Raw genomic sequence first — 14758 nt, 5'->3', positions numbered from 1 at the left:
TTTAAACAGATTCATCCCTAGTATCTAACACCCCAGCATCTAACACCCCAGCATCCAGGCATCTCTTGGACATGAAAATGAAAATCGCTTATTGTCACGAGTAGACTTCAATGAAGTTACTGTGAAAAGCCCCTAGTCACCACATTCCGCCGCCTGTTCGGGGAGGCTGTTACGGGAACATAAACATTCCTCAGCTGTCTGAGATCCACCTTCAGTACCATGCGCTGCCTCGTGTACCCATTCAATCTCTCCAACAGCACCCACTTGCCCTCTCTCAAAGCTGTCCTTATTCCCAGTTCAATTTCAAATTCTCCAAGATCTTGCTGACACCAACGCCCATCCGGGACCCTCCACACCTTTTCATCCCCTTCTGTCCACACCTGTGATGTTCAGGTTTTGTGCAGAGTCTGTTGAAGTAAATTAAAGGTGTTTGTGGAAAAGCAGCAGAACCTTTGACTCTTTATACTACAGCAGCTAAATTTCTAACAAATGGTTGCAGAGGACGGTTGCTGTGCAAATGTGAAGGGTTGAAAGATACAACTTTTCAGACCAAACTAAGGAGTGAGTGAGAAGAAAAAAAAAGATATATGGCTGAACCCAGGATAAAGATGGCTGGATATGACTATCCTCCTTTATTTTCTGAAAGGGGATTGTACGACCAATGGAGAAGTGCAGTAGTTATGTGGACTAAGGTGACTGCTTTGGGAAAGAGAAAACCAGGTATGCCATTGGCTCTTTCTTTACCGTATGACAGTAAAATCCGAAACAAAGTGCTTTCTGAGCTGGAATTGGAAGACTTAGACTCAGAAGAAGGTCTGGAGACTCTATTACGTTATATGGATAAGATTTATAAAAAGGATGACTTGTTAAGTGCGTATGAAGCATGGTCGGATTTTGATAAGTTCCGGAAAATGGAGGATTTATCCATGGAAGACTGTATAATGGAATTTGGCAGACTATATAAAAGGCTGCAGAAACACAATCTGGAATTTCCACAGTCTGTGTTGGCCTTTAAATTACTTGACTGTGCTAGAGTGAGCAACATGGATAGGCTCCTGGTTTTGACTGGAGTTCAGTTTGCGGATAAGGATACCTTATTCGAACAGATGACAGAAGCTTTAAAAAGGTTTCTGGGGAAACATTGGATTCTGATGGCCCAAATAGGTCAGCCTGAAATAAAGCAGAATATGGAAGACACACTACTAACAGGATGGCAAAATCACATGGCTACAAACAGGTTCCAAGACTATAGAAGGAGATTGGACCCGGAAAGTAGGAAGACAGAAACCCAGTTAGAATCTACAATAGGAGGATGAACCCCAGAAATGCCCGGTCCATGATAAATCGATGCTTTCGATGTGACTCTCAATACCATTATGCTTTCAACTGCCCAACACGTTATAATAGAGTGTTTGAAGTGACACACGACACAGAAGAGTCAGAAGAGGAAAAAGATAGTGACCAGAAAGAAGGCATTGTCGTATTAACAAGCAGTTTTACGCCGGTAATGAGGGTGTTGGTTGCAGAATCCTTCAACTGTGCTGTATTGGACAGTGGGTGCACATCTACTGTGTGTGGGATTGACTGGGTAAAATGTTACCTGGACTCCTTGAGTGCTGAAAATCGTAACAAGGTTAAGGGATTTGAAAGTTCCACAAGTTTCAGGTTTGGGGATGATATGGAACAGGATAAGGCAACAGTTTTTGGAAAGACGGTGGACTTAATTTACACAGTTGGGACACTATTGTATTCCATTATTGACAAATAATATTTCAAACGAAAGAGAAAATGTTGGAAAATCTCAGCAGGTCTGGCAGCATCTGTAGGGAGAGAAAAGAGCGAATGTTTCGAATCCGATGACTTTGTCAAAGCTTGAAATAATATTTCAAGTAGAGTTGTTAAGGATGTGTTAATAGCAGTTGAAAATGGGACTTTAGCTGATAAAAAGCTTGTTGTAGTAAAACTGCAGAGGCAATTTGCACATCCGCCTCCTCGGAGGCTGAAACATTTCTTAAAGGATGCAGGGGTAAGGGATGGTGACTATACTAAACTGATAGAACAGGTTACTGATCGGTGTGGTTTGTAGGAAGTACAGAAGGACACCAGCATGACCGATAGTAACCCTACCTTTGGCCTGGGATTTTAACAACATTGTGGCCATGGACTGGGATCTAAATAAGATCTGGGATAAAGCCAATAATATATTTATTTTGCATTTTGTCGATTTAGCAACCAGATTTAGTCAATCAACGATTGTACAAAGTAAAGAAAAGAGAGTAATTCTGGATCAAATCATGGAAAAATGGATAGGCACAGGAATGGGCCCACCGGCAAAATTCCTTACGGACAATGGGGGAGAATTTGCCAATGATGAGTTTAGGGATATGTGTGAAAACTAGAATATCACAGTTATGAATATGGCTACGGAAAGCCCATTTAGTAATGGTGTCTGTGAAAGAAACCATGCTGTAATCGATGACATGCTCCGGAAAATTTTGGCAGATAGACTGGATTGCAGGTTAAATTCAGCTTTAGCATAGGCAGTACATGCAAAGAATTCATTGCAGATGGTTGGTGGCTATAGTTCTTATCAATTAGTGTTTGGTAGAAATCCTAAAATTCCGTCCATTTTGGACGATCAGCCTCCAGCTTGGGAAGGGACTACAATTAGTTCTGCCTTTGCAGAAAATGCATTTAAATGCATTACATAGCGGTAGAAAAGCCTTTTTGGAAGCAGAAGTCTCTGAAAGAATTCGCAGAGCTTTAAGGCATAATATATGGCCATCAAATACCGTCTTTCAGCAAGGAGACATTGTATACTGTAAGAGACAATTCTAATGAATGGAAAGGCCCAGGGAAGATCATGGGCATAGATGGCAAAACAGTTATTTTGCAACCATGGCAATCAAACTTTTAGGGTACATTCATCAAGGATAATGGGTACCGATTACAAATTTTCAAATTTAGACAGAGCAGACGGACATGACGAGGAACCAGGGTCATCTGGTACACATGTGTTACAGAACTATGAGGACCAGTTAACTGATATAGACAGGGTTTCTGTAGAGGAAGACAACACTTCTGATGAATTAGAACAGGCCATTTTTCCGAAAGGACAACTTCCAAAAGTTGGTACAAAAGTGACATATTTGTCTGAAGTGTCTAGTCAATGGAAGGATGCAACTGTTATTGGTAGAGCAGGGAAGGCCACTAGAACGTATAAACATTGGTTGAATGTACAGCATTCAGAGGAGGGAGTCAAGACAATGGATTGGTTAAAAGAATTCTAAAATGGAGGGCACAGAAACACAGTGCCAGTTCAGATAGTACATCGGATAGTGAACAGGTCCGCAGGAAAAGGTAGAGAACTATTGAAAGGACATCCCACAACAGAAGGGAAAGATCAAGCAGTAGCAGTACAGAATGAGATACCAGGCGGAAGAGGGGAAGTAGTTTATCAAGGTCTCGGAACATGAGTAAGACTACAAGTACTAATACGAGTAGAAGCCCAATAAATTAGATGAAAAAGTTATCAAAGATGTCAAACAGCAAGAACTGAGTGAATTTGGGGTATACACGGAAGTACCGGATAGGGGACAAAAAGCTCTATCCCACAGATGGATTTGTACAGAAAAGGTTCTTCTGGATGGAACTTATAAAGCAAGGCCAGACTTGTGGCAAAGGGATTTGAAGAAAACTTAGAAGATCAGGATTTAAGGGGAGATTCACCGACGACAGGAATGGTTATTTTAAAGATCTACTTGGCTCTGTTAGCCACAAAGGCATGGGAATGCAAATCTATAGATATAAAAGCTGCCTTCTTGCAGGGGCATCAGCTCCAGAGAGACATTTTTCTCTGTCCTCCTAAAGAGGCAGCTAACACAGAAGGAGTACTCTGGAAGTTGAACAAATATGTATATGGATTGAATGATGCATTCTAGAGTCTGGTACTTTTCGGTAAGGTCAGTTTTGTTAAAGTTAGGCTGTTGCCAGTTGAAAGCATATCCGGCAATGTTTTACTGGCACTATAAAGGAAATCTTTCTGGCATCTTTATGATGCATGTCGATGATTTTTTGTGGGGTGGGACTAGTGATTTTGAAGCTATTGTAATCTCTGGTTTGAGGAAAGGATTCAGGGTTGGAAGGCAGGCTTCCGGTGCATTTAAATATATTGGACTGGAAATCGGACAGACTAAGTTAGGGGCAACTTTACGTCAGCAATCTTATTTGGAGAGCATCAGCCCAATAGCAATTAGTTGTGCCCGGGTTTCACAAAAAGACACAATGGTTTCAAAGATGGAAAAAGAGCAACTGCGACGTTTAATTAGGCAACTGAATTGGTTAGGTCGACAGACTATACCGGACGTGAGTTTTGATATCTTAGAGTTGAGTACAAAAATGAATGATCCCAAAGTGGAAGACATAATAAGATCAAATAAAGCATTCGTCAAACTAAAAATGCAGGTGTGTGTTTTGAGGTTCCCAGTTTTAGGTGACCTTAGGCATTTGAAACTATAGTTTATAGTGATGCGTCCTATGCAAATTTATGTGATGGGGTTTCAAGCGCAGGAGGTTTTATAATTTTCCTTTTGGTGAATAATGGTAAATGTTGCCCTCTTGTGTGGGAAACAAAGAAAATAAGGAGAGTGGTCAAAAGCACTTTGGCTGCTGAGACGTTAAGCCTTGTAGAGGCGGTGGATATGGCCTTATTGACAATAAACCCCTGTGGGAAAATGTGCACTCTACAAAAAGTGTCAATGAAAAAAGGTTAAGGATAGACATCGCAAGTTTGAAGCAGATGTTGGATAGAGGGGTAATAGCAAAAATTAAATGGGTCGACAATTGTCAGACTGTTTTACAAAAAGAGGGGCTAGCTCACAGAAACTTTTGAATATTGTGTGAATGAAGGGTGCCTGTTTCTGCGACTTTTTTTTCCAAAAATGAAAAAAAAAGAAGGGGGGAAATTGCGTGTGTGTTTTTGAGTTTCTTGTAATTTTGTTTTCGCCTAATAATGTTTTTTCTCCAAGCAAGGGGAGACTGTTAAGTAATGGGTTAAGAGACATTGTAATTAGTTGTCTCATTTATGTTAAGTATCCAATAATTGACAGTGATGTGTAAAGAGGCTTCAGGTGGCCTTTGTCAGGTGATGTGATGTTAGACTTTTGTGCAGAGTGAAATAAAGGTGTTGGTGAAAAGGAGCAGAACTTTTGACTCTTTATACAACAGCAGCTAAATGTCTAACATGGGTGCCTGTTGTGACACCTGACGTTATATCTCGTTTCCTGGCCCTAACCACTGCCTCTTGACGATGGGCATCCACTCCATCTACACTTCCTTCCCTCACTCTGATGATCAGAGGGTTCGCTGCTACTTCTTTGAGCCGGGGCCTGTACAACCCCCATCCGCCATCACCCTCCTCTGCCTGGCTGAACTTGGGGAGATGGTGGCCTCATGGTATTGCCGCTGGACTAGTAATTCAGGGACCCAGGGTAATGCTCTGGGATCCTGGGTTCAAATCCCACCATGGCAGATGTTGGAAATTGAATCCAATAAGTATCTGGAATTAGAAATCTAATGATGACCATGAAACCATTGCCGATTGATGTTGATGTAAAAACTATCTGGTTCACTAATGTCCTTCAGGGAAGGCAATGTGCCGTCCTTACCCGGTCTGGCCTACATGTGACTCCAGACCCACAGCAATGTGGGTGACTCTTAATTTTCCCCCCTCTGAAATGGCCGAGCAAGTCTCTCAGTTCAAGGGCAATTAGGGATGGACGACAATGCCCACATCTCACCAACAAATGTTTTGAAAAATTAACAATTTCTCCTTTAACTCATCTTACACCCTCCAAAGAAAAGGTGGCTATGAATACCCACATGGGCCCTAGTTAAGCCTATCTTTTGTGGACTATCTGGAAGATCGCTGGTTTCAATCGTACTCAGGCCCCATCCCATAATCTTCCTCCGTTACACAGATGATGGCATTGGTGCTACTTCATCTTCTCGTTAGGCCCTGGCAATATTTATTGCTTCCAATTTCCACCCCTCTCTCACCCTCACATGGACATCTCCGACATGTCCCTTCCCTTCCTTGACCTCTCTGTCTCCATTTCCGGTAATAGACTCGTCATCAATATTCATCACAAACCCCTGACTCTCTCAGCTACACCGACTAGCCCTTCGCACACTCTGCTTCCTGTAAGGACTCTGTCCCATTCTCCCAGTTTTTCCGTCACATTTATTCTACTGATGCTACCTTCCACAATGTCACATCCGGCACATCTTCCTGTTTCCTCAGCTGAGGGTTCCGCCCTGCTCGGTGATTGACAGGGCCGTCCGCTGTGTCTGACCTGCCTCCTGCACTTCTGCCCTCACCCCTTCCACAATCACGGTACGGTTCCTCGCCTTATCCTCACACCAGCCTCGCACTCGAAGGATCCTCCTGCCATTTCCACCAACCCCAGCATGATGCCATTACCAAACACAACTTCCACACATCATCTCCTGTCGGCATTATGGAGTGACCGTTAATTCCAGGGCATTCCTGGTCCACTATATCAGTATCAACACCTATAGAATCATAGAAACGTTACAGCACAGAAGGAGGCCATTCGGCCCATCTTGTCCATGCCAGCCCAAGGACACCGAGGTGCCCTTTCTAATCCCACCTGCTCCCGGTCCATAGCCCTGTATCTTACAGCACTTAAGATGCAGATCCAGGGACCGTTTAGGGTCTCTGCCTTCACCACCAACTCGGGCAGCGAATTCCAGACTCCCACTACCCTCTGTGTAAAAAGGTTATTCCTCATGTCCGCTCCACACATTCTGCCATTTATCTTGAATCTCTGTCCCCTGGTTCTAGAATTATCCACCAGGGGAAATAATTTTGTCCTGTCCACTCTACCTCTTCCCCTCATAATTTTGTGCACCTCAATCAAGTCACCCCTCAGCTTTCTTTGCTCCAAGGAAAATAACCCCAACCTCTCCAATCTCCCCCCGTAGCCTCACTTTTCCAGCCTTGGCAACATTCTTATAAACCTCCTCTGCTCTCTCTCCAGAGCAGTAACGTCCTTCCTGTAATGTGCTGACCAGAACTGAACACAATACTCCAGCTGTGGCCTCACCAGTGTTTATACAATTCCAACATTATATCCTTACTTTTATATTCCATATCTCTGCCAATGAAGGACAGCATTCCATTTGCTTACTTTCCAACCTTGTCTACTTGAACTGCTGCCCTGAGCGACCTGTGTACCTGTACGCCAAGATCTCTCACTTCATCTACCCCTCTTAGTATATTCCCACTTATTGTGTACTCCCTACAACTGTTTGACTTCCCTAACTGCATGACCTCACACTTCTCGGTGTTAAATTCCATCTGCAATTTTACCGCCCATTCCACCAATCCATCCATATCATTCTGGAGATTATAGCTATCTTCGGCACTGTCCACCACTCGGCCAACCTTTGAGTCGTCTGCAAATTTCCCAATCATGCTCCCCACGTTCACATCCAGATGGTTAATATATAACACAAACAGTAAGATCCCAACACCGAGGCATGTGGAACACCAGTTGAAACAACTTTCCAATTGCAAGGGCAGCCATCGACCATTCCCCTTTGTTTCCTGTTATTAAACCAACTTTTTATCCAGTTTGCCGCATTGCCCTGTATCCCATGGGCTTTCACTTTCTTGACCAATCTGCCATGTGGACTTTGTCAAATTCTTTGCTAAAATCCATGTACAACACATCCACTGCACTACCTCATCAACCCTTCTTGTCATTTCCTCAAAGAATTCAATCAAATTTGTGAGGCAACGCCTTCCTTTAACAAATCTATGCTAACTATCTCTGTCCGAGCCGTTCTATGTGACAGTTAATCCTATCAGGATTGATTCTACTAATTTGCCCACCACTGACGTAAGACTAACTGGCCTATAATTGTTCGGCATTTCCTTCGATCCCTTTGTAAACAATGGAACCACGTTTGCATTTCTCCAGTCCTACGGTACCTCCCTGTGTCCAGTGAGGATTGGAAAATAATCCTCCAAGCATCTGCTATCTCCTCCCTGATCTCTTAAAGTAGCCTCGGAAACAATCCACCTGGCCCTGGCGACTTATCAACTTGCAAGGGTTTCAATCCTTTGTGTACTTCCTCTCGCTTTATGATTATCCCATCCAATATCTCCTGGAAGACTGTATCTGCATTATCCATTTCCTTTGTAAACACGGAGGCAAAATATTCATTTAAAACCCTTCCGTCAGACTCTGCATCGACACACAAGTTCCCCTCTTCATCTCTGATTGGTCCCACATTTTCCTGAGCTAACCATTAATATATTGTGAAAACATCTTTGGATTTTCTTTAACTTTATTCGCGAATCTTTTTTCATCCCTCTCTTTGATTTGCTTATTTCACTCATTTCCACTTCCCACGGCACCTTCCCATGCAGTTGGTGCAGGTGTAACACTTGCTCTTGTATCTCTGCCCACCTCACTGCTTAGGGCCCCAAACGCTCCTTCCAGGTGAAGCAGAAATTTACTTGGACTTACAATTTAGTCTACTGTTGTTGTTACTCTCAATGCATTCCCCTCGGCACTGAGGAGACCCAGCATAGCCTGGATAAAAGCAAATTACTGCGGATGCTGGAATCTGAAACTAAAGAGAAAATGCTGGAAAATCTCAGCCGGTCCGGCAGCATCTGTAGGGAGAGACTCTGGAATGTCTTGGCTTGTTTCAAAAGCATGACCCCAACCTTCCAGTCGTTTGCCATTTCAGTTCACCATCTTGCTCCCTCTGAGATTTGTTGGTGACCATTGTCTGTCTGTGTTGACCTATCTTTGCTCCCTCCAGCCTTCTTCTGATTTTCATTGCTCACTTTCCCATTTCCTTCCTCAGATCAGGCTCCCGTCGGGAGATTGTCTCCGCGAGCGATTCCAACAGGACGACACCTTGCAGAGTGTGAAGGACTATGTTGCCCGACAATGCCCCAAGCTTCAGGTTATTGCTCTCCTCCAAGGTTTCCCGAAGAGGCATTTCAGTGATACTGACCTGGGCAGCACATTGGAAGTATTGGGACTCAGCCCTAACGCCACGCTTTGCGTACGAGATGAGGAGCAGAGAGCCAAGTCCCAACAGAGTCTCCCGCCAGGTGCCTACACACTGACGGCCCCCAGCGTTCCCAACACGGGAATCCCTGCCGATGATGACAGGCTGGTGCGGCCCAGCACACCACCCGAACATCTCTTAGGATCACGGTCGCCTGGTCAGCGATCCTGGGGGCGAGGAGAAGCTCTGGGATACAGGCCGACAGGAGAGGTGGCAGCTCACAAGATGGAAGAACGGCGAACCACGCCTGGACGTGTGCAGCAGCCGGAGCTCAGGAATTCCGGTATACCGGAGCTCAGGAATGCCGGGATACCGGCACTAATGGAATATCCATCAAGGTCATCGCACTTCTGGGTAAGAGAGTTTTGAGGCTCTGGGATCTGATGATGCCTTTCTGACAGCTGTTTTGGGGAAGGTATCGGTGCCTGTCCCTCAGCCCATTTCAACAGCAGACGCAGTGTCAGCACATTCTGCAAATAACACGATTGATGCAAAGAAGCACAGCCAATTACCAGTGTCAAGGATGATATAAGTAACAGTGTAAACCTCCCTCTACACTGTCCCCATCAAACACTCCCAGGGCAGGTACAGCACGGGGTTAGATACAGAGTAAAGCTCCCTCTACACTGTCCCCATCAAACACTCCCAGGACAGGTACAGCACGGGGACAGATACAGAGTAAAGCTCCCTCTACAGTACACTGTCCCTATCAAACACTCCCAGGACAGGTACAGCACGGGGTTAGATACAGAGTAAAGCTCCCTCTACACTGTCCCCATCAAACACTCCCAGGACAGGTACAGCACGGGTTAGATACAGAGTAAAGCTCCCTCTACACCAGGGGTGGGCAAACTTTTCCGTGCAAGGGCCACATTCAAAAATTCACAATTCACAAAGGGCCGCATAGTATATTAAGTAAAATAATTACTTCACCCGGTTATGATTCTGGGCGCCTCATATAGAACATAGAACAGTACAGCACAGAACAGGCCCTTCGGCCCTCGACGTTGTGCCGAGCAATGATCACCCTACTCAAGTCAATGTATCCACCCTATACCAGTAAGTAACCCAACAGCCCGCCTCCATTAACCTTAAAAAAAATTTAAAAAAAAAAAAAAAAAATTTAAAAAAAAATTTTTTTTTTTTTTTTTTTTAATGGCTTGGTGGGCCGCAGAAATACCTTTGGCGGGCCGCATGCGGCCCGCGGGCCGTAGTTTGCCCACCCCTGCTCTACACTGTCCCCATCAAACACTCCCAGGACAGGTACAGCACGGGGTTAGATACAGAGTAAAGCTCCCTCTACACTGTCCCCATCAATCACACCCAGGACAGGTACAGCACGGGGTTAGATACAGAGTAAAGCTCCCTCTACACTGTCCCCATCAAACACTCCCAGGACAGGTACAGCACGGGGTTAGATACAGAGTAAAGCTCCCTCTACACTGTCCCCATCAATCACACCCAGGACAGGTACAGCACGGGGATAGATCCAGAGTAAAGCTCCCTCTACACTGTCCCCATCAATCAATCCCAGGACAAGTACAGCACGGTGTTAGATGCAGAGTAAAGCTCCCTCTACACTGTCCCCATCAGACACTCCCAGGACAGGTACAGCACGGGGATAGATCCAGAGTAAAGTTCCCTCTACATTGTCCCCATCAATCACACCCAGGACAGGTACAGCACGGGGATAGATCCAGAGTAAAGCTCCCTCTACACTGTCCCCATCAATCAATCCCAGGACAAGTACAGCACGGTGTTAGATGCAGAGTAAAGCTCCCTGTATACTTTCCCCATCAAACACTCCCAGAACAGGTACAGCACGGAGTTAGATACAGAGTAAAGCTCCCCCTGCACAGTCCCCATCAAATACTCCCAGGACAGGTACATTACGGGGTTAGATACAGAGTAAAGCTCCCTCTACACTGTCCCCATCAAACACTCCCAGGACAGGTACAGCACGGGGTTAGATACAGAGTAAAGCTCCCTCTACACTGTCCCCATCAAACACTCCCAGGGCAGGTACAGCACGGGGTTAGATACAGAGTAAAGCTCCCTCTACACTGTCCCCATCAAACACTCTCAGGACAGGTACAGCACAGGGTTAGATACAGAGTAAAGCTCCCTTTACACTGTCCCCATCAAACACTCCCAGGACAGGTACAGCACGGGGTTAGATACAGAGTAAAGCTCCCACTACACTGTCCCCATCATACACTCCCAGGACAGGTACAGCATGGGGTTAGATACAGAGTAAAGCTCCCTCTACACTGTCCCCATCAAACACTCCCAGGACAGGTACAGCACGGGGTTAGATACAGAGTAAAGCTCCCTCTACACTGTCCCCATCAAACACTCTCAGGACAGGTACAGCACAGGGTTAGATACAGAGTAAAGCTCCCTTTACACTGTCCCCATCAAACACTCCCAGGACAGGTACAGCACGGGGTTAGTTACAGAGTAAAGCTCCCACTACACTGTCCCCATCATACACTCCCAGGACAGGTACAGCACGGGGTTAGATACAGAGTAAAGCTCCCTCTACACTGTCCCCATCAAACACTCCCAGGACAGGTACAGCACGGGGTTAGATACAGAGTAAAGCTCCCTCTACACTGTCCCCATCAATCAATCCCAGGACAAGTACAGCACGGTGTTAGATGCAGAGTAAAGCTCCCTGTATACGTTCCCCATCAAACACTCCCAGGACAGGTACAGCACGGGGTTAGATACAGAGTAAAGCTCCCCCTGCACCGTCCCCATCAAATACTCCCAGGACAGGTACATTACGGGGTTAGATACAGAGTAAAGCTCCCTCTACACCGTCCCCATCAAATACTCCCAGGACAGGTACATTACGGGGTTAGATACAGAGTAAAGCTCCCTCTACACTGTCCCCATCAAACACTCCCAGGACAGGTACAGCACGGGGTTAGATACAGAGTAAAGCTCCCTCTACACTGTCCCCATCAAACACTCCCAGGGCAGGTACAGCACGGGGTTAGATACAAAGTGAAGCTCCCTCTACACTGTCCCCATCAAACACTCCCAGGGCAGGTACAGCACAGGGTTAGATAGAGTAAAGCTCCCTATACACTGTCCCCATCAAACACTCCCAGGACAGGTACGGCACGGGGTTAGATACAGAGTAAAGCTCCCTCTATACTGTCCCCATCAAACACTCCCAGGACAGGTACAGCACGGGGTTAGATACAGAGTAAAGCTCCCTCTACACTGTCCCCATCAAACTCTCCCAGGACAGGTATAGCACGGGGTTAGATACAGAGTAAAGCTCCCTCTACACTGTCCCCATCAAACACTTCCAGGAGAGGTACAGCACGGGGTTAGACACAGAGTAAAGCTCCCTCTACACTGTCCCCATCAAATACTCCCAGGACAGGTACATTACGGGGTTAGATACAGAGTAAAGCTCCCTCTACACCGTCCCCATCAAATACTCCCAGGACAGGTACATTACGGGGTTAGATACAGAGTAAAGCTCCCTCTACACTGTCCCCATCAAACACTCCCAGGACAGGTACAGCACGGGGTTAGATACAGAGTAAAGCTCCCTCTACACTGTCCCCATCAAACACTCCCAGGGCAGGTACAGCACGGGGTTAGATACAAAGTGAAGCTCCCTCTACACTGTCCCCATCAAACACTCCCAGGGCAGGTACAGCACAGGGTTAGATAGAGTAAAGCTCCCTATACACTGTCCCCATCAAACACTCCCAGGACAGGTACGGCACGGGGTTAGATACAGAGTAAAGCTCCCTCTATACTGTCCCCATCAAACACTCCCAGGACAGGTACAGCACGGGGTTAGATACAGAGTAAAGCTCCCTCTACACTGTCCCCATCAAACTCTCCCAGGACAGGTACAGCACGGGTTAGATACAGAGTAAAGCTCTCTGTAATAAAAATACAGAATGCTCAAAAAAGTCTGAGCTTTGAAGAAGTCATTCTGTCCCAAGACGTTAACTGTATTTTTCTCTTCAGAGGTGTTGTCTAACTTGCTGCGTTTTTCCAGAATTTTCTGTTTTTATTTCCGCTTTCCAACATCTGCAGCCCCCTCACCCCTGCGGTACTGATGTTGTGATTGTGTTTGTGCGCAGGCCGGGGTCAGAAGCTGGTGGCAGCTGAACAGGGAGAGTTACCAAACAGCAACGAAGGCCAACCCCATCGCAATGTTGGAGAAGTGGTGAATCTCATCCCTGAGGATCAGCTCATTCCTGAGGATCAGCTCATCCCAGCAGGTCCGTGAAGCTGGAGGAGTTGGGCAAAGTTTATCTTTTTAATAGAAATTCAGAGTATCCAATTTGTGTTCCCATTAAGGGGCAATTTAGCGTGGCCAATCCACCTCCTGAACACCTTTGGGTTGTGGGGGTGAGAACTACGTAGACACGGGGAGAATGTGCAAACTCCACACGGACAGTGACCCGCGGCCGGGATTGAACCTGGGTTCTCAGTGCCCTGAGGCAGTAGTGCTGACCATTGCACCACCCTGCTGCCTGCTCGTCCGCCCCGTGCAACAGTAGTGCTAAACACTGCACCACCGTGCTGCCTGGTCCTCAGCTCCGTGGGGCAGTAGTGCTAAACACTGCACCACTCTGCTGCCTGGTCCTCGGCTCCGTGGGGCAGTAGTGCTAAACACTGCACCACCCTGCTGCCTGGTCCTCGGCGACGTGGGGCAGTAGTGCTAAACACTGCACCACCGTGCTGCCTGGTCCTCGGCTCCGTGGGGCAGTAGTGCTAAACACTGCACCACCCTGCTGCCCTGAGATGGGGAAAGTTGATCCAAAAGTCCTGGCTGATTGGTCAGAATGGACAAGTAGGAGGTGGATACAAGTAATGGAGGGAAAGAGTGACAGCACATTTGGGGATGAAGAGAGACAGAAAGTTAGATCCTTAGCCACATAAACGTTGGCTTGTGAGAGCGTCTGGATTTTGTTCAGAACTAAATGAATTGAGTTAATTTGAGGGAGTAGCTGGCAAAGCCATTTGTTGCCCATTCCTAGTTGTACTGTGAAGTTGATGGTGAGGCCTCTTTGGCCACTGCTAGAACATAGAACAGTACAGCACAGAACAGGCCCTTCGGCCCTCGATGTTGTGCCGAGCAATGATCACCCTACCCAAACCCACGTATCCACCCTATACCCGTAACCCAACAACCCCCCCCCCCCCCCCCCCCCCCCCCCCCCCCCCCCCCCCCCCCCCCCCCCCCCCCCCCCCCCCCCCCCTTAACCTTACCTTTTTAGGATAGTACGGGCAATTTATCACGGCCAATCCACCTAACCCGCACATCTTTGGACTGTGGGAGGAAACCGGAGCACCCGGAGGAAACCCACGCAGACACGGGGAGGACGTGCAGACTCCGCACAGACAGTGACCCAGCCGGGAATCGAACCTAGGACCCTGGAGCTGTGAAGCATTTATGCTAACCACCATGCTACCGTGTTGCCCCCTGCTGTGATGCAATCGAGAGTCTTTCTTGGACCTCTTCAGAGGAGTTTCTCAGAGACGACCAGGATGGTGTGGGACTGGAGTGACAAACGGATCTAGACCAGGAAAGGGTGGCAGCTTGCCTTCCCTAAATTACTGAACCGGTTGGGTTTTTGCAACAATCTGATGGCTTTGTGAC

General features: G+C 46.7%; 1 protein-coding gene across 1 annotated transcript in view; it reads left to right on the top strand.

Annotated features, from left to right (window-relative positions):
• Positions 1-14758, top strand: part of si:ch73-173p19.1 — a 36410-nt gene that overhangs the window by 12837 nt on the left and 8815 nt on the right. Inside the window, exons 4-5 of the mRNA XM_038808522.1 lie at positions 8905-9469; positions 13233-13373. Coding sequence (XP_038664450.1) covers positions 8905-9469; positions 13233-13373 — 706 coding nt within the window. The remainder of the gene's footprint in view (positions 1-8904; positions 9470-13232; positions 13374-14758) is intronic.

The sequence above is a fragment of the Scyliorhinus canicula genome, chromosome 10, assembly GCF_902713615.1.
Source record: "Scyliorhinus canicula chromosome 10, sScyCan1.1, whole genome shotgun sequence".
Lineage (NCBI taxonomy): Eukaryota > Metazoa > Chordata > Chondrichthyes > Carcharhiniformes > Scyliorhinidae > Scyliorhinus > Scyliorhinus canicula.
The sequence above is the reverse complement of the archived record's forward strand: the minus strand, read 5'-3'. Positions and strand labels throughout refer to the sequence as shown.